The 26,939-nt window shown below is 46.3% G+C and overlaps 1 protein-coding gene across 1 annotated transcript; it reads left to right on the plus strand.

Annotated features, from left to right (window-relative positions):
- The first annotated feature begins 22,127 nt into the window (after positions 1-22,127).
- Positions 22,128-24,145, plus strand: LOC130344435 (E3 ubiquitin/ISG15 ligase TRIM25-like). The gene has a single exon (XM_056554436.1). It carries the CDS (start codon positions 22,128-22,130, stop codon positions 23,931-23,933), a length of 1,806 nt encoding a protein of 601 aa, XP_056410411.1. The 3' UTR covers positions 23,934-24,145.
- Positions 24,146-26,939: the final 2,794 nt, after the last annotated feature.

Below are 26,939 nucleotides of genomic sequence, written 5' to 3' on the forward strand. Positions count from 1 at the left end.
TGGCAACATTAAGCCTTCCATCAAAGAAATTATCTTTGATTCGCAAGGAGATTCGGGCCTTACTATGCAAGCAATTAGTTTCTCTGAGGGCTGTTGCTCGCGTTGTAGGGTTGTTGGCGGCATCCATTCAAGCCATATTCCCCAATTTGCTGCATTACCGAGCCTTACAGCGTCTAGACATTTAACGCAAGGACTGGCTTATTCAGACGAAGTTCCTCTGTCTCACCAACTTCTTTGGTGGCTTTGTCAGGTACAGGATTGGAATGAGGAAACCATTTTCAATTCCAAGCCGGACTTAATCATAGAATCCGATGCCAGTCTAATCTGTTGGGGAGCTTGGTGCGGCTCTTCCTCCACAGGGGAAAAGTGGTCGGCAGAAGAGTCGCGATTGGACATCAATTGTCTGGAACTTCTAGCGGGTTTGTTTGCTCTCAAAAGCTTTGCTTTGCATAGATTGAATTGTTGCATCATGCTTCGCATGGACAACATTTCAGCGGTGCAGTATATTAACCGCCTTGGGGGAACGAAGTCAAAAATGTTGATGGACATTGCAAAGGAGTTTTGGCACTTTTGCCTGCAAAAGAATATAATACTGAAGGCAGAGTACCTTCCAGGGATTTCCAACTCGATTGCGGATTGGAATTCCCGGTATCTGACGGATTGCAGCGATTGGACCCTACATCCTTCAATCTTTCACGAGTTACAGTCTCTGTGGGGTCCACTTCATCTGGATTTGTTCGCCTCCCATCTCAATCATTAACTGCCCAAATTTTTCAGTTGGAGACCAGATCCGGAAGCTTTGGCGACAGATGCATTCCTTCAACAATGGCCACAAGGAACGCTGTATGCTTTCCCTCCATTTGCAATGATCCCCGGAGTGTTGTTGCGTGCGGAGAATCAGAGATCGACCTTGGTTCTGATTACCCCATGGTGGCCGACTTAGTCTTGGTTTCCCCAAGTTCTGAGGATGACCATAGATTGTCCGAGAGTCTGCCCTCAATTTTCTTCAATTCTTTGAGGTTCAATGTTGGAATTGCATCCGTAAGTGATGTCAGGCCTGTTACCTTTGGTGGCATGGTTAATCTTGGGACATCACCATCTGGTGATGGAATTTCACAGTCAGCTAGAGATCTCATACGGGACGCATGGGCACCAGGTACCAGATCCTGGGGATTTTGGGTTCGTTGGTGCTGACAACAACAGCTGGATCCCGTACTTGCCCCTATTTCCTTCATTGTGAATTATCTCTTGGAAGCTTTTGATTCCGGTAAGGCATATAGGACATTGAATGTGTATATATCGGCTATCTCTACACATCATGTATCTATAGAAGGAATACCCACGAGTCAGCATCCATTGATTTGTAGGCTTATGAAGGGTCTCCGTTTCAGAAGACCACCACCTATCTGGTTACTTGGGATGTTTCCATTATTCTTCAAATGTTTTCCTCATGGGACGACAATGATGATTTGTCTCTTAGACTATTATCGTTTAAATTGATGATGTTACTTTGTCTTATTAAACGCATTTCTGACGTTAAGGCTCTGGATATATCACGGAGACAGTATACTCCGCATGGAGTTCAATTTTTAATATGTCATCGCACTTAAACAGATTTGCGTTAGTTTTTTTATCCAATATTTCTGGATCACGCAAAGCTTTGTGTGGTGCAATGTTTAGAAGCTTACGAGGATGGAACGGCTTCACCCAGATCTTCTTATCTATCTCAGCTTCTTATTTCTTTCTGTTCTCCTTATTTACAGGTTTCTTCACAAGCTTTAGCACATTGGGTTAGGAAGACTACTGTATGTCCATGGCTGGTATTGATGTATCTCAGTTCAAAGCTCACTCCACAAGAAGTGCCATGTCTACTAAGGTGGTTCAGACACGGGGTTCCCTTTCTTATATATTGAAAGCGGCAGATTGGTCGTCAGAAAATACTTTCAGAACATTTTATTTTAGACCAGAAAGTCATGTTTTAATGTCTGTTTTATAGCGTGTTTTGTTATATTTCATTTATTGTATTTTTTATATACTTTAAACTTACACTTTGATACGAGCCTCCTGTCTGCCATAAAATGTAAGATTTTCCTAGTGTTGTGACGGAAAATATGGATTTTATAAAGACAGGAGGTGAGTATCACGCCTCTGCTATAATGTTTATATTTGTGAGGTTTCTGCCATGACAGGGTTTACTTACAGAACACCGGGTAACGGGGCGGTAGTAAAAGGGGATCCCGCTGAAGAACATTAAGGAGCTGGCGGGGAAATGACTCATCATCCGGGCCGCCATGGAATCTGAGGTCTTTGACAGGTGATAACCTGGTTACCCTGGAGACAGCCCCCTCATGTTACCCTGGAGACAGCCCCCTCATGTGACCCCGGAGACAGCCCCCTCATGTTACCCTGGAGACAGCCCCCTCATGTTACCCTGGAGACAGCCCCCTCATGTTACCCTGAAGACAGCCCCCTCATGTGACCCTGGAGACAGCCCCCTCATGTGACCCTGGAGACAGCCCCCTCATGTTACCCTGGAGACAGCCCCCTCATGTGACCCTGGAGACAGCCCCCTCATGTTACCCTGGAGACAGCCCCCTCATGTTACCCTGGAGACAGCCCCCTCATGTTACCCTGGAGACAGCCCCCTCATGTTACCCTGAAGACAGCCCCCTCATGTTACCCTGGAGACAGCCCCCTCATGTTACCCTGGAGACAGCCCCCTCATGTTACCCTGAAGACAGCCCCCTCATGTTACCCTGGAGACAGCCCCCTCATGTGACCCTGGAGACAGCCCCCTCATGTTACCCTGGAGACAGCCCCCTCATGTTACCCTGGAGACAGCCCCCTCATGTTACCCTGGAGACAGCCCCCTCATGTTACCCTGAAGACAGCCCCCTCATGTTACCCTGGAGACAGCCCCCTCATGTTACCCTGGAGACAGCCCCCTCATGTTACCCTGGAGACAGCCCCCTCATATTACCCTGGAGACAGCCCCCTCATGTTACCCTGGAGACAGCCCCCTCATGTTACCCTGAAGACAGCCCCCTCATGTTACCCTGGAGACAGCCCCCTCATGTTACCCTGGAGACAGCCCCCTCATGTTACCCTGGAGACAGCCCCCTCATGTGACCCCTGTTACCCTGGAGACAGCCCCCTCATATTACCCTGGAGACAGCCCCCTCATGTTACCCTGGAGACAGCCCCCTCATGTTACCCTGGAGACAGCCCCCTCATGTGACCCTGGAGACAGCCCCCTCATATTACCCTGGAGACAGCCCCCTCATGTTACCCTGGAGACAGCCCCCTCATGTGACCCTGGAGACAGCCCCCTCATATTACCCTGGAGACAGCCCCCTCATGTGACCCTGGAGACAGCCCCCTCATATTACCCTGGAGACAGCCCCCTCATGTTACCCTGGAGACAGCCCCCTCATGTTACCCTGGAGACAGCCCCCTCATATTACCCTGGAGACAGCCCCCTCATGTTACCCTGGAGAGGAGACAGCCCCCTCATGTTACCCTGGAGACAGCCCCCTCATATTACCCTGGAGAAAGCCCCATGTGACTCTTAGTTACCCTGGAGACAGCCTCCTCATGTGACCCCTGTTACCCTGGAGACAGCCCCTTCATATTACCCTGGAGAAAGCCCCATGTGACTCTTAGTTACCCTGGAGACAGTCCCCTCATGTGACCCCTGTTACCCTGGAGACAGCCCCCTTATGTGACCCCTGTTACCCTGGAGACAGCCCCCTCATGTGACCCCTGTTACCCTGGAGACAGCCCCCTTATGTGACCCCTGTTTCCCTGGAGACAGACCCCTCATGTGTCCCCCTGTTACCCTGGAGACAGCCCCCTCATATTACCCAGGAGACAGCCCCCTCATATTACCCTGGAGAGGAGACAGCCCCCTCATGTTACCCTGGAGACAGCCCCCTCATATTACCCTGGAGAGGAGACAGCCCCCTCATATTACCCTGGAGAGGAGACAGCCCCCTCATATTACCCTGGAGAGGAGACAGCCCCCTCATATTACCCTGGAGAGGAGACAGCCCCCTCACATTACCCTGGCGAGGAGACAGCCCCCACTCATTACCCTGGAGAGGAGACAGCCCCCTCATATTACCCTGGAGAGGAGACAGCCCCCTCATATTACCCTGGAGAGGAGACAGCCCCCTCATATTACCCTGGAGAGGAGACAGCCCCCTCATATTACCCTGGAGAGGAGACAGCCCCCTCATATTACCCTGGAGAGGAGACAGCCCCCTCATATTACCCTGGAGAGGAGACAGCCCCCTCATATTACCCTGGAGAGGAGACAGACCCCTCATATTACCCTGGAGAGGAGACAGCCCCCTCATATTACCCTGGAGAGGAGACAGCCCCCTCACATTACCCTGGAGAGGAGACAGCCCCCTCACATTACCCTGGAGAGGAGACAGCCCCCTCATATTACCCTGGAGAGGAGACAGCCCCCTCATATTACCCTGGAGAGGAGACAGCCCCCTCATATTACCCTGGAGAGGAGACAGCCCCCTCATATTACCCTGGAGAGGAGACAGCCCCCTCACATTACCCTGGAGAGGAGACAGCCCCCTCATATTACCCTGGAGAGGAGACAGCCCCTCATATTACCCTGGAGAGGAGACAGCCCCCTCATATTACCCTGGAGAGGAGACAGCCCCCTCATGTGACCCTGGAGAGGAGACAGCCCCCTCATATTACCCTGGAGAGGAGACAGCCCCCTCATATTACCCTGGAGAGGAGACAGCCCCCTCATGTGACCCTGGAGAGGAGACAGCCCCCATGTGACCCTGGAGAGGAGACAGCCCCCTCATATTACCCTGGAGAGGAGACAGCCCCCTCATATTACCCTGGAGAGGAGACAGCCCCCTCATGTGACCCTGGAGAGGAGACAGCCCCCTCATATTACCCTGGAGAGGAGACAGCCCCCTCATATTACCCTGGAGAGGAGACAGCCCCCTCATATTACCCTGGAGAGGAGACAGCCCCCCATGTGACCCGAGTTGCCCAGGAGACAGCCCCTCACGTGACCCGGGTTACCCAGGAGACAGCCCCCATGTGACCCCGTTACCCTGGAGACTATTACACAGGTTACATTTCTGGGGTTTGCTGGGAGTTGTAGTTGCTGGGACGTTGGGTGTGACTGGTGGTTGTGGAATGTTCCGGTGTCTCATCTACAATCTTCTCTCTCAGTGTCTGGGTTTCTACGGACAATGATGACATCGAGAAAGTGGCGAAGGATTATGGGGCGCAGGTCCATCGGAGGAGCGCGGCCGTCTCTAAGGACACCACCTCCTCCCTGGAGACCATCCAAGAGTTCCTGCAGCATCATCCAGGTCTGTGCTCGGCTTATAATCCTGACTCCCACACCTTGTCCCAAGAGTTTACAATCCATCCAGGTCTGTGCTCTGTTTATAATCCTGACCCCCACACCTTGTCCCAAGAGATTACAATCCATCCAGGTCTGTGCTCGGTTTATAATCCTGACCCTCACACCTTGTCCCAAGAGATTACAATCCATCCAGGTCTGTGCTCGGTTTATAATCCTGACCCCCACACCTTGTCCCAAGAGATTACAATCCATCCAGGTTTGTGCTCGGTTTATAATCCTGACCCCCCACACCTTGTCCCAAGAGATTACAATCCATCCAGGTCTGTGCTCGGTTTATAATCCTGACCCCTCACACCTTGTCCCAAGAGATTACAATCCATCCAGGTCTGTGCTCGGTTTATAATCCTGACCCCTCACACCTTGTCCCAAGAGATTACAATCCATCCAGGTCTGTGCTCGGTTTATAATCCTGACCCCTCACACCTTGTCCCAAGAGATTACAATCCATCCAGGTCTGTGCTCGGTTTATAATCCTGACCCCCACACCTTGTCCCAAGAGTTTACAATCCATCCAGGTCTGTGCTCGGTTTATAATCCTGACCCTCACACCTTGTCCCAAGAGATTACAATCCATCCAGGTCTGTGCTCTGTTTATAATCCTGACCCCCACACCTTGTCCCAAGAGTTTAAAATCCATCCAGATCTGTGCTCGGTTTATAATCCTGACCCCCACACCTTGTCCCAAGAGTTTACAATCCATCCAGGTCTGTGCTCGGTTTATAATCCTGACCCCCACACCTTGTCCCAAGAGTTTACAATCCATCCAGGTCTGTGCTCGGTTTATAATCCTGACCCCCACACCTTGTCCCAAGAGTTTACAATCCATCCAGGTCTGTGCTCGGTTTATAATCCTGACCCCCCACACCTTGTCCCAAGAGTTTACAATCCATCCAGGTCTGTGCTCGGTTTATAATCCTGACCCCCACCCTTGTCCCAAGAGTTTACAATCCATCCAGGTCTGTGCTCGGTTTATAATCCTGACCCCCACACCTTGTCCCAAGAGTTTACAATCCATCCAGGTCTGTGCTCGGTTTATAATCCTGACCCCCCCCACACCTTGTCCCAAGAGTTTACAATCCATCCAGGTCTGTGCTCGGCTTATAATCCTGACCCCTCACACCTTGTCCCAAGAGTTTACAATCCATCCAGGTCGGTGCTCTGTTTATAATCCCTACCCCCACACCTTGTCCCAAGAGTTTACAATCCATCCAGGCCTGTGCTCGGTTTATAATCCTGACCTCCACACCTTGTCCCAAGAGATTACAATCCATCCAGGTCTGTGCTCGGTTTATAATCCTGACCCCTCACACCTTATCCCAAGAGTTTACAATCCATCCAGGTCTGTGCTCTGTTTATAATCCTGACCCCCACACCTTGTCCCAAGAGTTTACAATCCATCCAGGTCTGTGCTCGGTTTATAATCCTGACCCCCACACCTTGTCCCAAGAGTTTACAATCCATCCAGGTCTGTGCTCGGTTTATAATCCTGACCCCCACACCTTGTCCCAAGAGTTTACAATCCATCCAGGTCTGTGCTCGGTTTATAATCCTGACCCCTCACACCTTGTCCCAAGAGATTACAATCCATTCAGGTCTGTGCTCGTTTTATAATCCTGACCCCCACACCTTGTCCCAAGAGTTTACAATCCATCCAGGTCTGTGCTCGGTTTATAATCCTGACCCCCACACCTTATCCCAAGAGATTACAATCCATCCAGATCTGTGCTCGGTTTATAATCCTGACCCCTCACACCTTGTCCCAAGAGTTTACAATCCATCCAGGTCTGTGCTCGGTTTATAATCCTGACCCCTCTACACCTTGTCCCAAGAGTTTACAATCCATCCAGGTCTGTGCTCGGTTTATAATCCTGACCCCCACACCTTGTCCCAAGAGATTACAATCCATCCAGGTCTGTGCTCGTTTTATAATCCTGACCCCCACACCTTGTCCCAAGATATTACAATCCATCCAGGTCTGTGCTCGGTTTATAATCCTGACCCCCACACCTTGTCCCAAGAGATTACAATCCATCCAGGTCTGTGCTCGGTTTATAATCCTGACCCCCACACCTTGTCCCAAGAGTTTACAATCCATCCAGGTCTGTGCTCGGTTTATAATCCTGACCCCTCTACACCTTGTCCCAAGAGATTACAATCCATCCAGGTCTGTGCTCGGTTTATAATCCTGACCCCCACACCTTGTCCCAAGAGTTTACAGTCCATCCAGGTCTGTGCTCGGTTTATAATCCTGACCCCCACACCTTGTCCCAAGAGTTTACAATCCATCCAGGTCTGTGCTCGGTTTATAATCCTGACCCCTCTACACCTTGTCCCAAGAGATTACAATCCATCCAGGTCTGTGCTCGGTTTATAATCCTGACCCCCACACCTTGTCCCAAGAGTTTACAATCCATCCAGGTCTGTGCTCGGTTTATAATCCTGACCCCCCCCCCCCACACCTTGTCCCAAGATATTACAATCCATCCAGGTCTGTGCTCGTCTTATAATCCTGACCCCCACACCTTGTCCCAAGAGTTTACAATCCATCCAGGTCTGTGCTCGTTTTATAATCCTGACCCCCACACCTTGTCCCAAGAGTTTACAATCCATCCAGGTCTGTGCTCTGTTTATAATCTTGACCCCCACACCTTGTCCCAAGAGATTACAATCCATCCAGGTCTGTGCTCGGTTTATAATCCTGACCCCCACACCTTGTCCCAAGAGTTTACAATCCATCCAGGTCTGTGCTCGGTTTATAATCCTGACCCCCACACCTTGTCCCAAGAGTTTACAATCCATCCAGGTCTGTGCTCGTCTTATAATCCTGACCCCCCACACCTTGTCCCAAGATATTACAATCCATCCAGGTCTGTGCTCTGTTTATAATCCTGACCCCCACACCTTGTCCCAAGAGTTTACAATCCATCCAAGTCTGTGCTCGGTTTATAATCCTGACCCCTCACACCTTGGCCCAAGAGATTACAATCCATTCAGGTCTGTGCTCGTTTTATAATCCTGACCCCCACACCTTGTCCCAAGAGATTACAATCCATCCAGGTCTGTGCTCTGTTTATAATCCTGACCCCCACACCTTGTCCCAAGAGATTACAATCCTTCCAGGTCTGTGCTCTGCTTATAATCCTGACCCCCACACCTTGTCCCAAGAGTTTACAATCCATCCAGGTCTGTGCTCGGTTTATAATCCTGACCCCCCCCCCACACCTTGTCCCAAGAGATTACAATCCATCCAGGTCTGTGCTCTGTTTATAATCCTGACCCCCACACCTTGTCCCAAGAGTTTACAATCCATCCAAGTCTGTGCTCGGTTTATAATCCTGACCCCTCACACCTTGGCCCAAGAGATTACAATCCATTCAGGTCTGTGCTCGGTTTATAATCCTGACCCCCCCCACACCTTGTCCCAAGATATTACAATCCATCCAGGTCTGTGCTCGGTTTATAATCCTGACCCCCACACCTTGTCTTAATGGTCGGGGGCCACATGCATGGGATTAGTGTGGTTACACCTGAGCGCTCTGAACTTGGAAAAAATGTGTCCAACAAGAGAAAATGGCCACACACGCAATTATAACTGCTCAAAAACTTATTTTATATATATATTCAAGAGATTAATACATCTCACAAGAAAAAGTGATATTCACCCAAGTGCACAAAAATATTTCAGCAGTGTCCAGCCGGAGATTCCATGAGCTCGCCAGGTTCTCAATCTTTGTATGACCTGTGTCCATTAATACGGCCATCTCCTACACTCGAGGGTGTGTAAGTCAACGTTTCGAAGGTAACACCTTCTTTGTCAAGCATCGTGTGAGTACCGCCCATCACCATACTAAATACAACTATGGTTCTCGCGAGATCTCAGTTCTACAACGAGAGTACAAAAATTACAAAAGGTATCAAAAGGGTTAAAAACATATAAAATTACAAAGATCCAGTATATACTAAATTATAGAAAAACATTGAAGTTGCAGATGTCATTAATTCCGTCCGGTTTTGAAGTGCCCCGTTTCTGTATCCATCGTACCTCATTTCTGAATAGGTTCATTCTTAGTTGTTCGTTATTTTCTCCGTCCACGTTCTCCAGTTTCTGCCATCTGAGATCATTTATATGGTGTCTATGTTCAGCCAAATGCCTCGTTACACTGGTTTCTAATTTTTCTTTAATTACCGCATCACCTTCGTTCCTGTTCACATTGTCCTGTTCTTTTTGATAAGATCTGATTATACTCGTTGATCCTCTGTTTAATGTTCCTTGTGGTCCGGCCAACATAGCCCATCCCACAAGGGCAATTAAGAAAAAATAAATCACTTGGGTGCTATTGCACGAGTGCCACCCCTTGATAGGGATTTTAGTCCCCTTTTTCGGGGTGCACCTCTACATCTCCTTTGATGATTGCATTGTAATTCTGGCAGGATAAACCTGCAAATGTTCCTGTTTTGCTTTCAGAAAAGTCTGTTTACTGACCTGTTTCTTTTTAATGTCGTCTCTTATCAAATGATTGGCCAGGGACCTATTTTTTCGATAGATAAATCTCGGACGATTTCTAAACAGACGTGCGATCTTATCGTCCGCTGTTAGTAGTCCCCAGTACGGTGATCCCTCAACTTACAATGGCCTCAACATACAATTTTTTTTTTCTGGACCATCGTAACTTGAAACCAGACTCAACATACAATGTACGGACAGTCCAGATCTATGAAACGTGTCACAACTGGAGGAACTGACCAATCAGAATGGCCATTTTACTGGTAAATCACCTCTATTACTGAAGTGCATGCACTGACTGGTGTCTGGTAGCGCCCCCTACAGTACAGGGAGGAACTACAAGTTCTGTACTACTCCTTACCTGTGCCAGGGTTAGCTGCTCTTTTGGACACCAAGTTAAGGCGGCTCCATTTGGGACACGTTGTGTACTGTATAGGACCCTGAAGAAGACCCCCTCCTCTACATAAACCATTGTTTCCCAACCAGGGTGCCTCCAGTTGTTGCAAAACTACAACTCCCAGCATGCCCGGACAGCCAACGGCTGTCCGGGCATGCTGGAAGTTGTAGTTTTGCAACAGCTGGAGGCACCCTGGTTGGGAAACACTGAAATAGACCGTGATTTACAGCTCCCAGCAGCTCTTTCTTACTTTTATATGTAAGGATTTGCTTTATCTATATTCGTTATCTACTTATTTTTCTTTAATCCTCACTTTTTCCTATTTTTGGATGACATTTTGGGGCTTCAGAACCAATTACCAGGTTTCCATAGAGTTCTGGTCTCAACATACAATGGTTTCAACATACAATGGTCGTCCTGGAACCAATTAATATTGTAACTTGAGGGACCACTGTACTTATAGATAGTTCGTTTTATCAATTTTGAATGACAGTCATATACTGAAAAAAATGTTAACTCATTGTCTTTTTTCTGATTTTTCTTTTTATTCTTCCTTAGGTCTTCTCTAGGTATTTGTTCTACTTCCCTGGCTATCTCCTTTTCATCATAACCCCTCTGTACGAGCTTTTTAATCATGATCTCTTTATTCTTCTGAAATTCGGTCTCCTCACTACAGATACTTTTAGTTCTTATAAGTTGGTCCCTTCGGTATTCCTGGGAACATTTGTGGGGCATGTCCACTTCGACGATGTAGTAAATTGTTACGATCGCTGTCTTTCGCATACAATGTGGTATCTAGTCCACCTTCTCTGTATTTAATCACTTTTACATCCAAGTAACTAATCTCCTGTTTAGATATTCTACATAAGTCTGTAGCTGAGACTGTGAGCCCCCCCAGAGGACGAACACATCGTCCATATAACGGACCCACAGCCTCAGCTTGGCACTCAATTCATGTCCAGCAATGAACTGGCTTTCGAATTCGCACATAAATATATTTGCCAGACTTGGTGCGACAGGGGACCCCATCGAGGTCCCCCTGTTCCTGGAGAAAAAACTCCTCACCAAATCTGAAATAGTTCAACAATCTCTAGCAATTCAATCAAAAATGTGATTTTTGCATTGGACAAACTACTATCCATTATCAAGTGTTCCTTAATAGCCAGTATCCCCTCCTGGGTGGAAATATTGGTATAAAGACTCTTGATTAAAGGAGTTACAATTGTTTAGTCTTGAGAAGAGACGTATAAGGGGGGATATGATAAACGTATATAAGTATATTAATGGCCCATACAAAAAATATGGAGAAAAACTGTTCCAGGTTAAACCCCCCCCAAAGGACGAGGGGGCACTCCCTCCGTCTGGAGAAGAAAAGGTTTAGTCTAAAGGGGCGACACGCCTTCTTTACCGGGAGGACTGTGAATTTATGGAACAGTCTACCTCAGGAACTGGTCACAGCAGGAACAATTAACAGCTTCAAAACAGGATTAGATACATTCATGGAACAAAATAACATTAATGCTTATGAAGAAATATAAAATCCCTCCCCCAATATCGCGCCGCACCCCTACCCCTTAATTCCCTGGTTGAACTTGATGGACATATGTCTTTTTTCGACCGTACTAACTATGTAACTATATCGAGAGTACAGAGCAGGTCGTCCTGTAAATCAGTTATACCAGTGATACAGTCTAGAAATTGATTGGTGTCCCTCAAACACTTGGGAAGGGCAGTCGCTATTTTTTGTAAATGACCATCTATATAGGTTGCCAAAGGGCTAAGAATGGAGTTTACCCCCGAGACAATAGGACGTCCCAGGGGTTTCTCCATATTCTTATGCACCTTTGGCAACAGATACAGATGAGGATTCTAGGATTTTCATTAGTTAGTGCACTTTTTTCTTGTGTACCAATCGCACCATTTTGATACGCTTCTTCAAGTACCATGTCAATTTGATTTATTATGATCTTTAATCTTATCCCATTTTTCTAATACTTCTTTAGTTACCACCTGTTGGAATGAATCCAACAGGGGACACTGTATTTGAGGCTCAAATCTACTCTTCTTTTTTAGTTTAGGATGAAGGGGTGCAACAGTGTTCTCAGTTTTGCTCTGTTTATCCTGAAAAAACATTTTCAATTTAATAGAGCTACAGAATTTATGAAAATCCACCATAAAGTCAAAACTGTCATATTTTTCTTTTGGAACAAATCCCAGTCCCTTATTAATAACTGACTTTTGTGTCTCTGTCAATTCAATCCCTGACAGGTTTATCTACAGGGGGATCTTCTTACAGGGAGTAACTATCTACAGGGGGATCTTCTTACAGGGAGTAACTATCTACAGGGGGATCTTCTTACAGGGAGTAACTATCTACAGGGGGATCTTCTTACAGGGAGTAACTATCTACAGGGGGATCTTCTTACAGGGAGTAACTATATACAGGGGGATCTTCTTACAGGTAGTAACTATATACGGGGGATATTCTTACAGTGAGTAACTATCTACAGGGGGATCTTCTTACAGGGAGTAACTATATACAGGGGGATCTTCTTACAGGTAGTAACTATATACGGGGGATATTCTTACAGTGAGTAACTATCTACAGGGGGATCTTACAGGGAGTAACTATCTACAGGGGGATCTTCTTACAGGTAGTAACTATATACGGGGGATCTTACAGGGAGTAACTATCTACAGGGGGATCTTACAGGGAGTAACTATCTACAGGGGGATCTTCTTACAGGGAGTTACTATCTACAGGGGCATTTTCTTACAGGGAGTAACTATCTACAGGGGGATATTCTTACAAGGAGTAACTATCTACAGGGGGATCTTCTTACAGGGAGTAACTATCTACAGGGGGATCTTCTTACAGGGAGTAACTATCTACAGGGGGATCTTCTTACAGGGAGTAACTATCTACAGGGGGATCTTCTTACAGGGAGTAAATATCTACAGGGGGTTACTATCTACATGGGGCTTACCTATAAGGGGACCTACCTACAGGGAGTAACTATCTACATGGTGGTGCAGGAGGTGCCATTTCGAGGGTACACCTTGACCCCAGATTCTCTCCGAATAAATTCAGGAACAGGCAATGACTTAGTGGGTACTTCCTTCCTGTGAATTCAGGTAGAAGACAGACATGGTCGCACATCTACAATCTTATATAATGATCTAATTGCTTCTCAGCATAATTTCAAAAACTAACAGTTTGTTAGTATACGTTTTGATCAAAAAGGACAAAGCCCACTCGCCACGTCAAGGCCACCTATTTAGAGTGGGTCCCTAACGTCCCTAGCATAAAATGGTGTAGCACTGGGCGGCGACCACCTCCGCCACGACAGCAGTGCCCACAGGGGGAACGACCCACTGGCAGAGCGGCCCCAATGCCACTCAAACCAGTCTATGGGTCGCACCTCCCCACAGACATGGCGCCACGGCAGCAACAGACGCCGCACAGCACCACACCAGTGTGAACAGGGTGCTACAGCTCACTTACCATGCTCTCCCAGTCAGACTGGGAGGCTGCTAGGAAAGAAATGGCCCATATGTAGCTAACTACTACTTACATAGGGTTGGGCTGAGGGGGTGGGGAAGAGTGCAGACACATGTTCAAAGCAAGAAAAAGAGGGGATAGAAAACACAATGTGAATTCAGGTAGAAGACAGACCTGGTCGCACATCTACAATCTTGTATAATGATCTAATTGCTTCTCAGCATAATTTCAAAAACTAACAGGTCGTTAGTATACGTGTTCGGTACTTCCTTCCTCCCTAAAAGCGCTCCAGCATTTTCTTGTTATTGCAAATTTATCAAAAAATGTCACGGGCAACGGTGCTGTTTCGTGCAGCAAACACTTCGACTGTCCCACTAGTGGGCCAGTCGAAGCTCTTGCTGTGCGAAATGGCATAGTTGCCCGTGAATTCACCTTTGTCTGTCCATTGTCTGTTCGTTTGAATAAAGTAGACTATTCGTTCGACAATGGTGAGTGCCGGACATTTCTTTCTAACATGTGTACGATCATTTACTGTAGAGGTAGGTGCCCCGGAGGGGGTGTGGGAGCCGATCTGTCACAGCCTTCCTCTTCCCACGTGAATTTACGTCCTTGTGCTTATATTTTGCGTAAATTCTCTTGTGCCGAGAGAAACTCTAATGTAGGCAATAGAGAGTGACTGACCATGAAATGGCCTGTAGATGAGTGGCGGCATTTCTTAGAAGGTGCAGTGCGTCCGGTGACGTTATCACAGATCGTAAAAATCTGACATTCATAGAATGTGCTAAACGCCACATTCTGTGTCAGACTCGATGAGTCTTGTACTTTTACCTTTGTTGATTTCATGATAACCTACCAACCACGGTCTAAGTACGTTAAGGCAGATGCTTTGTCTCGCAGTTTCTGCACCAGCCATTCCCAAAATTCTGAACCGGAGCCCATTTTACCTTAGGGTGTCGTAACATCTTCTATCTCCTCTGATTTGGCTACGGAAATTAACGGAGTAGTGTAGAGTATATTTTTCTTATCCCATTGTGCCCGGGCTGCAAAAAACAAACACATTTTAACTCACCTTCCGACGCTCCCCCGTTGCGCTGCTATAGCTGTTCGGTCCTCCTGTCCGGTCTTCTTCCTGCCTCCGTGTGCACAGATACTGCGGTCAGTGTATCGCCGGCCGCCTTGGCTGGTGAAACGCCGAGCACAGTGTCGTGTAACAGGCTGGGCAGCAGGGAGAAGGTGGGGCCCAGGCTTGTTAAGGGACACTGCGCTCAGCCTATCACCAGCCAAGGCGGGACTTTGCTGCGGACGGTGATAAGTTGACTGCAGTGTCACGCCTGGGCCCCACCTTCTATCTGCTGCCAGGTTGACCGCAGTGTGACGATTCGTAGATACGGAAAACCGGACTATAGCAGCACAACGGGGGAGTGTCGGAAGGTGGGTTAAAGTTGTTTTGTTTTGTTTTTTTTACAGCCCGGGCACAATGGGATAAGAAAAATTTGCTCTACACTACTCCTTTAAGGCCAATCAGAATCTAGCTCCTAGAGATACCCTCAAAAACAAGATGTTTGTGCCTAGACAGCTCCAGCAACGTCTTTTTTTTAAAGAACATCATAATTTTTAGTTAACAGGTCACCCGAGAATGGCTGGTACCAAGAAACTAGTTATGAGAACATTTTTTGGCATATATTAGCTGATTGTGAGACTTGTGCCCAGGCCAAGACCCTCAGAGCGTAACCCGCTGGCGGACCCTGCCCATTTCCCATTCCTGAGCGACTTACCATTATTTCTGCCAAGGAAGAAAGTGCTTTGGGGGCAAATGACCATAAACTATTGGATAAACCTATAAACCATGAAGCATTGACCATAACCAAATGGACCAAAGACCTGATCACCTCGGTCAGTCCTGGGTTATAGTTACAGAATTCTCCCATACGTTCCTTAAGTGTCGCGCTGTTTTATTTGCCAAACATCAGACACAGACTTATTTCATTCATTGTTTCATTGGCCTGCTACATATACAAACTTTTTGGACCAAAATCACAAACTTTAGTCCTAAGAACCCAATGTGGGCCCTTTTGTGGAGGCAGTGGGAGCCAAAAGAACTTTACACAAGGATGATCCCTAGAAAAAGTGATGTTGGTGATGAAGATTGACTGGATGGAGGCCTCCCTGCAAAGGGAAAAACGTGCAAAAACATTGGAAATATGGAAGGATTCAAAGGCAGTTTACCGAGTGCCCACTGAAAGATGGTTTAGGGGGTGTTTCTGGTTCATTACTGGGTCCACTGAGATGCTATTAGTGGAAGACCCCACCCCCCCTGACTAACATAGAGTACCAGGGGTCTCAGATGGACCCTCAGGCCATCCACCACAATGACAAGGCTCCACACAAGAGTTACTAATAAAAAGTCTATGTAATAGTTAGTATAGCCCTGTAGTCGGATAAAACTGATCGTCCCAACGGGAACCTGTCTCGGTGCAAATTTAATAAAAATATAAATGAATAAATCTGTGATATTATTAGTTGATCATTTCAGTAATTCTAGCATTCAGCCCAATGGTGCCGTTTCGTGCAGCAAACACTTCGACTGTCCCACTAGTGGGCCAGTCGAAGCTCTTGCTGTGCGAAATGGCATAGTTGCCCGTGAATTCACCTTTGTCTGTCCATTGTCTGTTCGTTTGAATAAAGTAGACTATTCGTTCGCCAATGGTGAGTGCCGGGCATTTCTTTCTAACACGTGTACGATCATTTACTGTAGAGGTAGGTGCCCCGGAGGGGGTGTGGGAGCCGATCTGTCACAGCGTTCCTCTTCCCACGTGAATTTACGTCCTTGTGCTTATATTTTGCGGAAATTCTCTTGTGCCGAGAGAAACTCTAATGTAGGCAATAGAGAGTGACTGACCATGAAATGGCCTGTAGATGAGTGGTGGCATTTCTTAGAAGGTGCAGTGCGTCCGGTGACATTATCACAGATCGTAAAAATCTGACATTCATAGAATGTGCTAAACGCCACATTCTGTGTCAGACCCGATGAGTCTTGTACTTTTACCTTTGTTGATTTCATGATAACCTACCAACCACGGTCTAAGTACGTTAAGGCAGATGCTTTGTCTCGCAGTTTCTGCACCAGCCATTCCCAAAATTCTGAACCGGAGCCCATTTTACCTTAGGGTGTCGTAACATCTTCTATCTCCTCTGATTTGGCTACGGAAATTAACGGAGTAGTGTAGAGCATATTTTTCTTATCCCATTGTGCCCGGGCTGCAAAAAACAAACACATTTTAACTCACCTTCCGACGCTCCCCCGTTGCGCTGCTATAGCTGTTCAGTCCTCCTGTTCGGTCTTCTTCCTGCCTCCGTGTGCACAGATACTGCGGTCAGTGTATCGCCGGCCGCCTTGGCTGGTGAAACGCCGAGCACAGTGTCGTGTAACAGGCTGGGCAGCAGGGAGAAGGTGGGGCCCAGGCTTGTTAAGGGACACTGCGCTCAGCCTATCACCAGCCAAGGCGGGACTTCGCTGCGGATGGTGATATGTTGACCGCAGTGTCACGCCTGGGCCCCACCTTCTATCTGCTGCCAGGTTGACCGCAGTGTGACGATCCGTACACACGGAAAACCGGACTATAGCAGCACAACGGGGGAGTGTCGGAAGGTGGGTTAAAGTTGTTTTGTTTTGTTTTTTTTACAGCCCGGGCACAATGGGATAAGAAAAATTTGCTCTACACAACTCCTTTAAGGCCAATCAGAATCTAGCTCCTAGAGATACCCTCAAAAACAAGATGTTTGTGCCTAGACAGCTCCAGCAACGTCTTTTTTTAAAGAACATCATAATTTTTAGTTAACAGGTCACCCGAGAATGGCTGGTACCAACAAACTAGTTATGAGAAAAATTTTTTGGCATATATTAGCTGATTGTGAGACTTGTGCCCAGGCCAAGACCCTCAGAGCGTAACCCGCTGGCGGACCCTGCCCATTTCCCATTCCTGAGCGACTTACCATTATTTCTGCCAAGGAAGAAAGTGCTTTGGGGGCAAATGACCATAAACTATTGGATAAACCTATAAACCATGAAGCATTGACCATAACCAAATGGACCAAAGACCTGATCACCTCGGTCAGTCCTGGGTTATAGTTACAGAATTCTCCCATACGTTCCTTAAGTGTCGCGCTGTTTTATTTGCCAAACATCAGACACAGACTTATTTCATTCATTGTTTCATTGGCCTGCTACATATACAAACTTTTTGGACCAAAATCACAAACTTTAGTCCTAAAGACCCAATGTGGGCCCTTTTGTGGAGGCAGTGGGAGCCAAAAGAACTTTACACAAGGATGATCCCTAGAAAAAGTGATGTTGGTGATGAAGATTGACTGGATGGAGGCCTCCCTGCAAAGGGAAAAACGTGCAAAAACATTGGAAATATGGAAGGATTCAAAGGCAGTTTACCGAGTGCCCACTGAAAGATGGTTTAGGGGGTGTTTCTGGTTCATTACTGGGTCCACTGAGATGCTATTAGTGGAAGACCCCACCCCCCCTGACTAACATAGAGTACCAGGGGTCTCAGATGGACCCTCAGGCCATCCACCACAATGACAAGGCTCCACACAAGAGTTACTAATAAAAAGTCTATGTAATAGTTAGTAGAGCCCTGTAGTCGGATAAAACTGATCGTCCCAACGGGAACCTGTCTCGGTGCAAATTTGATAAAAATATAAATGAATAAATCTGTGATATTATTAGTTGATCATTTCAGTAATTCTAGCATTCCGCCCAGTAAGTTGAAATAATGTTGCTAGATATCTGGATAACTATCTATACAACGAGAATTTACAAGCAAAACAAGTCGGTCATGTTTGTTTATGGAAATAAAATAAAATGAAAAGTTCATAAAAAAGTAAAAAAAAAAAAAAAATAGCAACTTTTAAAAAACATCAGATTCATTATGTCTTCTAGATGCGTACAGTGATTCCTCAACTTACAATGGCCTCAATATACAATAGTTTCGACATACAATGGTCTTTTCTGGACCATTGTAACTTGAAACCAGACTCAACATACAATGTTACAGACGGTCCAGATCTGTGAAACGTGTTAATGGCTGGAAGAACTGACCAATCAGAATGGATATTCACTGGTAAAACCCCTGTATTAGCGCGTGCACTGTAGTACTGAAGTGCATGCACTGAATTCCTGTCTGGTAGCGCCCCCTACAGTACAGGGAGGTATTACATGTTGAGTACTACTCTTAACCTATGTTACAGTTAGCTGCTCCTTTGGACACCAAGTAAAGGCGGCTCCATTTTACTTTTTTAGGACATTGCGTGTTCTGTACAGGACCCTGAAGAAGCTCCTGTCCTCTACATAGACCATTGTTTCCCAACCAGGGCGCCTCCAGCTGTTGCAAAACTACAACTCCCAGCATGCCCGGACAGCCGAAGGCTGTCCGGGTATGCTGGGAGTTGTAGTTTTGCAACAGCTGGAGGCACCTTGGTTTGGGAAACACTGACATAGACAGAGATTTACAGCTCCCAGCAGATCTTTATTACTTTTATATGTAAGGATTTGCTTTATCTATATTAGTTATCTACTTATTTTTCTTTAATATTCACTTTTTCTTATTTTTGGATTACATTTTGGTGGTTTCAGAACCAATTACCAGGTTTCCATAGAGTTATGGACTCAACATACAATGGTTTCAACATACAATGGTCGTCCTGGAACCAATTAATTTTGTAACTTGAGGGAGCACTGTATTTGGAAAAGAGAATGTATTTGTACATCAGTCATAAGAGACAGTATCTAATGCGCTAATGTTTTACAATGATCCCGCTCTCTGCACCGTCTACAATTTGGCGCAATTCAAGACTACAGTCACAGTCAATGGAAGTCTATGGAGAGTGTGTTAGACTGGAGACATCTGTTCCCATCCGGCACATTATAGGGTTAATAGTCAGCTCTCAGGCCCCCAACCCCCGCCCCTGCTGAACACGCCCGATATAATTCACTTTCAGTTTCCATTCTTGTGAATCCGGAAGCCATGGCGTCTGCTGATCTGAGAGACGAGCTGCTCTGCTCCATCTGTCTGGACATTTATACGGATCCTGTAACCCTGAGATGTGGACACAACTTCTGCCGGGACTGCATTGGTCAGGTCCTGAATACACAGGACGGGGATGGAGCGGCCGGTGTTGTGTCCATATGGCCCATCACCGGCACTGACCAACACAACTCTAAGAAATATAGTGGAGAAGACAATATTACTGGATGGAAACACCAAGTAATATAGGGGGAGATTTATCATTGTCTTTAGACTGTTTTTTGTGTCTAGAAAAGGCGCACAATAGGGTTTATTTGCGCGTTTTTTTTTTTTTTGCGCCTTTTGGTTTACAAATTTCTGTTGATTTTGAGTTGCAATCCACTGATTTTGGCAATAGACATGATATGGAAGGGATTTATGAATGGCGCCTTTTTTTTGTGAAAAGGTACAAATAAGGCGCAAAGCCACTGAAAAGTCACTAAAACGACACCAGCCCAGACTTAGCTTAGCTCTTTCGTGTACGTGAAGAGAGAAACTTCAGAAAATGTGACCTGCGCAAAATTTATCAAATGTTCTGTGACCATTTAAAGAGGTACTCCGCTGCTCAACGTTTGGAACAAACTGTTCCGAACGGTGGAGCCGGGAGCTGGTGATGTCATAGCTCCGCTCCCTCATGACGCCACGCCCCGCCCCTCAATGCAAGTCTATAGTAGGGGGCGTGACGGCTGTCACGCCCCCTCCCATAGACTTGCATTGAGGGGCGGTAGGCACAATCTCCCAATCGAGTCATACATCATGTCCACATTGGTTTGGCTTTATACCTATGTCCCTTGAGAAGCCCCCTATATGAATAGGGAGAAATGCGTCGGAACCTGTTTTAAATGAATTTTATGTTTATTTACTATGTGTCACTGGGTTCAATGGTTGAGCGGTCTAGTCAAGTCTATGGGTGGTGCCGATATCTTGCATGTAGTGGCTGACATTGGTCATGATTTGGATCCAACCTTTGGCGGTGTAACTCATTTGAGACGAGGGTGCAGATTAAAGTGGTCTTTATACTTTAGAATGACTTTTTGGTTTAAGATCAGTTTAGTGAGCACTTATCTTGTTGATATCTATATTAGTGCTTTCTTCTTTTTTTAAGAGCCAAGGCACGTGCTCTCTATCACCCAAAGTGCAAGAAAAAGTGCAAACGTGTCACACTAAAAAAAACATGCACAAAGGATGCGGTCTATTGCTAAGCCCTTCTCCAACAGGAGAGACGCCCCCCAACAAACCTACCTTTCACCTCCAGGCCAAAAGGCACCTGCAAGGATCCAGGTTCGGTGCCCCTTTTCGCCGGAGCTACTAAGTTGCCACAAATGCCCCTGGCTTCAACCTAGGCGTTAACCAAGGTATCCGCCGAGGAGCCGTATACTGATGGCATCTTGACCGAAGCCAGGTAGATGAGGAACCTGATGGCCACACACACCTTGCCTAGACTGCCAGGAGGGACACCCAGAAGGGCTACTGCATCCTAACAATCCTGTGTACAAACAAAACACGCAAAGTGTCACAGTGACATACAAAAATAATAAGTCAATGAGTGCAGATATACTGCCTGATCATCCGGCCGGATCTATAAAAATGTCCCTGATCCTAGCCAGAAGGCCGTGATACCAAGGGTGAGTGCCAGAGGTGAAGAGTGTGTGGTGCAGTGCGTTCACCCAGTGAGTTTTGGCACCTCAGGGTCACCACTTCCCGAGGCACAAAAGTACCTTGGCTCTACACCCCCCCAACCTCATGGTGAGACCTAGAGGAAACAACTCACATCAGGGCAGCCCTTGAGTTTGTCCTCTAGCACCAGCCCCGAAACGCCCCGGTACACCTGCCCCCTCCATGCAGCATCCATCCTACATCAATGGCAAAGACCAAACCAATGATTAGAATGGAGTTACTATTTGCTGTGATGTATTTTGTTAACCTTTTCTATATTGTCAGTAGCTCTTCATAATGTGTCTATATATTACTGTATTATACAATGAGTAGAGCGGCAAATAAACATTGACTCCAATACAGAGGGAGCTTACACCCTAATGGCCGGTGGATTATAAACCTGGAGAATCGAAATATATCTTCACTATAACTATAGACCGAAGACATCTGTTCCCAACCAGCAGATTATAGGGATAATAGTTGGCGCTTAGCTCTCAATCCCCGGATGTGCAAAGTCACATGTACCGGAGCACGCCCGATATAATTCACTTTCAGTTTCCTGTCTTGTGAATCCAGAAGCCATGGCGTCTGCTGATCTGAGAGACGAGCTGCTCTGCTCCATCTGTCTGAACATTTATACAGATCCTGTAACCCTGAGATGTGGACACAACTTCTGCCTGGACTGTATTGGTCAGGTCCTGAATACACAGGACGGGGCTGGAGGTTATTCCTGTCCTGAATGTAGAGAACAGTCCCAGGAGCGGCCGACACTGAAGACCAACACAACTTTGAGAAATATAGTGGAGAATTTCCTGTCTACTCAACCCCATCAGGAGGAGATCACCGGGATCCACTGCACGTACTGTGTGGACTCTCCTGTACCTGCTGTGAGATCCTGTCTTCACTGTGAGGCCTCTCTGTGTGATAAACATGTGAAAGTTCATAGCAAGGGACCAGAACATGTCCTGACCGATCCCACCACCTCCCAGGAGAACAAGAAATGTTCTGTCCATAAGAAGATCCTGGAATATTACTGCATTGAGGACTCTACTTGTATCTGCGTGTCCTGCAGTTTGGTCGGAGAACATCGGGGACATCGGGTGGAGAAGATGGATAAGGCCTCTGAGAAGAAGAAACTGAGAAATGTTCTACAGAATCTGATCACAAAGAGAGAGAAGACTGAGGAAAGAGTCCGGAGTCTGGAGGAACGCTGGAGAAAAGCTCAAGAAGAAGCATCTGGAGAAGCGCAGAGAGTCACTGCCCTGTTTATAGGCATCAGGAGACGCCTGGACGACCTGGAGAAGAGGATCCTGGGTGAGATCTTCAGGCAGGAGGAGAAGATGTCACTGTCACTGTCTGATGTCATCCACAAGCTAGAAAAAAAAAAGGACGAGTTGTCCAGGAAGATGAGGGACATTGAAGACGTGTCTAATAGGACAGTTCCACTGACTGTCTTACAGGATCCAGACACAGGTGACTTGTGTGATGCTGGGGAGGGGGGAGGTGATGAGGACACAGGGGGACATGATACCACACATGATGTAGATGTCATTACAGGCATGTTACATGCAGGTTTCTCTGATATAGTGACCTATCTACAGACCATCTCGCCCCCAAAACCAAAGAGACCACAGCCCCCCAGGGTCCGATCTCTGCCCGGTCACACACAAGCTTCACCTGTGTCCGGTCCACAATATGGGGGCGATGGTGCAATAGTCAGGACTGGAGGTGCCAGGGGGGAGGGGGCGGCTGCAGGAGAGGGAGGGGTCTATGGGGGGGAGGGGGCGGCTGCAGGAGAGGGAGGGGTCTATGGGCAGGGTCCTGCAGACATATTACTGGATGTAAACACAGCTTATAATAATCTCCTTATATCAGACGACCTGAAAACTGCCTCCTGGACATATACAAAGAAGAATCGTCCAGAACAAGCAGAGAGATTCCAGGATTGTTCTCAGGTGATGAGCAGCGGGAGATTCTCCTCAGGACGACATTACTGGGATGTGGAGATCAGGAGATCAGAGGAGTGGAGGGTGGGGATGTGTTATCCCAGTATAGACAGGAGTGGAGATCGGTCACTTATTGGAGATAATAGCAAGTCCTGGTGTTTATATGGAGAACTGTCATATAGTTATCAGTATTCAGTGATACATGACAGTAAATGGATCCAGTTACCTCACCAGATCTCCAGTGATAGAGTCCGGATCTGTCTGGATTACGAGGCCGGGCAGTTGTCCTTTTATGAGCTGTGTGACCCCATCAGACACTTACACACCTTCACCACCACCTTCACAGGGCCCCTTCATGCTCTATTATGGGTATGTGGAGGTTCTATAAAGTTATCAGGGGGAGGAGCAGCTGTGAGGAGCCATCAATATAGAGACTGGTGACATCACATCCGATTGGTGGAACATTCAGCCTATAGGATGCTAAAGATTTTCCAGGCTTAAAAACTAAGGCACTTACAGTAGCGGCAAAGTGGATGAAATTTTACCAAATATCCATGGGATAAGGAAAAAAATCCACTAACAATCCATGTAGAGACTGAGCTGCGATGTTATCCCTGCAACAGGACGTTATGTTGTCAATTAGACATGAACGAAAAAATAATGAATGAACCGCTCCCTAGTGTAAAACCACTTGTGTGTAATAATAGAAGGGGTACGCTCACCCTCGGGTGTTGGGCTCAGGGCACCTTAGATCACATGTAGCATATATAGATATCCATGGTTGCTGCCATTACCAGGACCGATATTCCCTGGAGGAGCCGGTAGTAACACGGAAGACTGGAAAAGATGGATGCTGCTGGGCGCACACCGATATTGTGAAGGACCGAATTCGGACCACGATATTTGTAATAAAAGATGTTATTTCACATATAAGAACAATGTGTTTCGGAAAGGGAAACCCCCATTCTTCATCCAGCTGGGCCTGACGAAGAATGGGGGTTTCCCTTTTTGAAGCGTGCTGTCCTTATGTGTGAATTAAACATCTTTTAGTACATTTATCCTGGTTCCAACTCTGTCCTCCACCATATCGGCGTGCGCCCAGCACCATCCATCTTCTCCATTCTCACCAGCCAAGTTATTTTGCGAATACGCTGTGGATTTATTGTGAATGTTTCTTCTTGACTTGAATGGGAAAACCTAAATCTGTATTTACATTCTGTCACCACCCAATGTAGTATTGTACCTCATTGTCATGTATAAAAAGGTAAAATAGCATAAAGTTTTATAAGAATAATATATGGTTAATTGAAAATCCTACATGTAAGGGAATCGTTAAATTTCTGTACATAGTTACATTTATCTACTATGCGGCAGGTAAGAAAATAGATATAAAAAGCTACACTAGACTAAATACAATCATTTGAATTACCATATAATATCTATAAGAAATACTTTCTATAATGGTTTAGGTTAAATATACTAAGAAAGGGTTCAAGTGCTTCTTTACAACAGGCACACAGTACAATCATATAAAGCTTGGATTTCTATTGATTAAATGGCGGATACATAAAATTTCTTCTCTGCCGATATCGTTGGGTCAACACTTGTGCAGATCTTTCTTTTCCATGAATATGAATCCTGGTGTTTCTTGCGTTGATACCCCTGAAGAAGATCCTGGTTTGGCCCGCAGTTTCGGCAAGGAACTGTAAGGACCCCGAGAATATGGAAAATGGCCCGGAAGAGGCTGATTGAACCTCAAAGGAGGAGAATAAGACTGAGGGTAATGGAGAGATGACCTGGAAAGTGCACCAATTTCTTCACCATGCTTGTTCTTAGGTCTGGGGTTATAGGAGAAGTTAGGACCACTATTAGTTAGTGGGGGAAGCAGTGTCCGAAGGTTGTAGCCATATTACTGTAAAAGCCCGAGGATTTACAGCTTTTGTTATGAACAGGTCATTACTTTTTATGGGTTTGTTGCACAAGGACCAACATATACATCAAGCCTTAAAGGGGTACTCCGCTGCCCCATCGTTCAGGAACATTTTGTTACAAACGCTTGGAGCCAAGGTTGTGATGTCATGACCACGCCCTCTCATGACATCACGACACGCCCCTTCTATGCTAATGTATGGGAGGGGCATGGCCATGATGTCACACCCCCTGCCACCTGCACCCAGCATTCTAAACCAACACGGGTGCTGCACAGAGATTGGGGGGGGGGGGGGGTCACAGCTGCTGGACCCCCGCGATCAGACATCTTATCCCCTATCCTTTGGATAGGGGATAAGATGTCTAGGGCGGAGTACCCCTTTAAATATATAATACTAAGTTAGGTAATTAAAATTGATAAAATGGCGCTAGCCGATGTGAAAGTAGAAAGAGATACATGAGAGCAAAGCAATTAATGTATAGGAAATATAACCAGATAGGTTTAAAGCAAGGACAGCGGAGTAATACACTCAACTGTGCAAACACATACCAGGGAGGCCCAAAACAGATATATAGCAATGCATCTATGCTCATCTATATCAGTAATACTGTAATGACAAATACTTGTGTACAAGAGAAAAACTGAGTAAATGGATGTTAACTGGAAGGGGTAATAATTGCGGGTTAGAGCTAGCTGTTTTTGGTGCTAACGCTTAGCCCCGGCTTAGTAATGGATTCCGTCTATGAGATGGTTTCCACTACTAAGCCTGTAAAGTAAATAAAAATAAAATAAAAAACATGTTTTAAGAACTTTTATTCCGAAAAACACTCAAGCCCTCGTTAACCATTTTATTAATATTAAACATAAAAAACCCGCTGGTCATCGATGTCGTCCACAGAATCTGAATTTGTGATCCGAAGTTGTGATAAAGAAGTATGTTACAGTGAATATTAATTCTTGTGTAATTCTGAAGTCATCACTTGAAATGAGGCAGTTTAGATGGACCCCAAATGACCTCATAAGTAGGGGCTTAGTGTTAGCCCATAAAACAGAAAACTTAACCCCATTATCAATACCTTGATACCTACCACCACCAAGGTTCTCTGGAAGAGTGTTCCTGTCATACGGTCAGCCCAGAAAATACTGTCAGACCAGAATACTAAAAATGATGGTTGGTCAGTCACAGGCTGGTGATATTAGGTTGGAAATGGACAAAATCCATGGTTCTTCTCACTCTGGTAACACTAGGCTGCTGCTGCTTGGTTTGTATCTGGCTGTTATTAGAAAGCAGGGGGCCCCGCAGAATCTGCTGCACTTACTGTACTCACTGTGCTGTATAATCTGTTGGCACTATATAAACTACAGAAATATTTTATGCCGCTGTCAATTGTTACGGGGACCTGTACAATATCTGTGCATCGAACTCCCCCTACTGCTCACTAACTGCACTGCACCCCTCTATTAGGAAATTATTTGTGTAGAGTTATTCATTGTCAGGGTCTGGGGCAGCATTACTA

Source organism: Hyla sarda, unplaced genomic scaffold (assembly GCF_029499605.1).
Source record: "Hyla sarda isolate aHylSar1 unplaced genomic scaffold, aHylSar1.hap1 scaffold_72, whole genome shotgun sequence".
Taxonomy (NCBI): domain Eukaryota; kingdom Metazoa; phylum Chordata; class Amphibia; order Anura; family Hylidae; genus Hyla; species Hyla sarda.

Coding starts and splice junctions, on each gene's coding strand:
- LOC130344435 (XM_056554436.1), top strand. CDS start 22,128: ATGGCGTCTGCTGATCTGAGAGACGAGCTGCTCTGCTCCATCTGTCTG.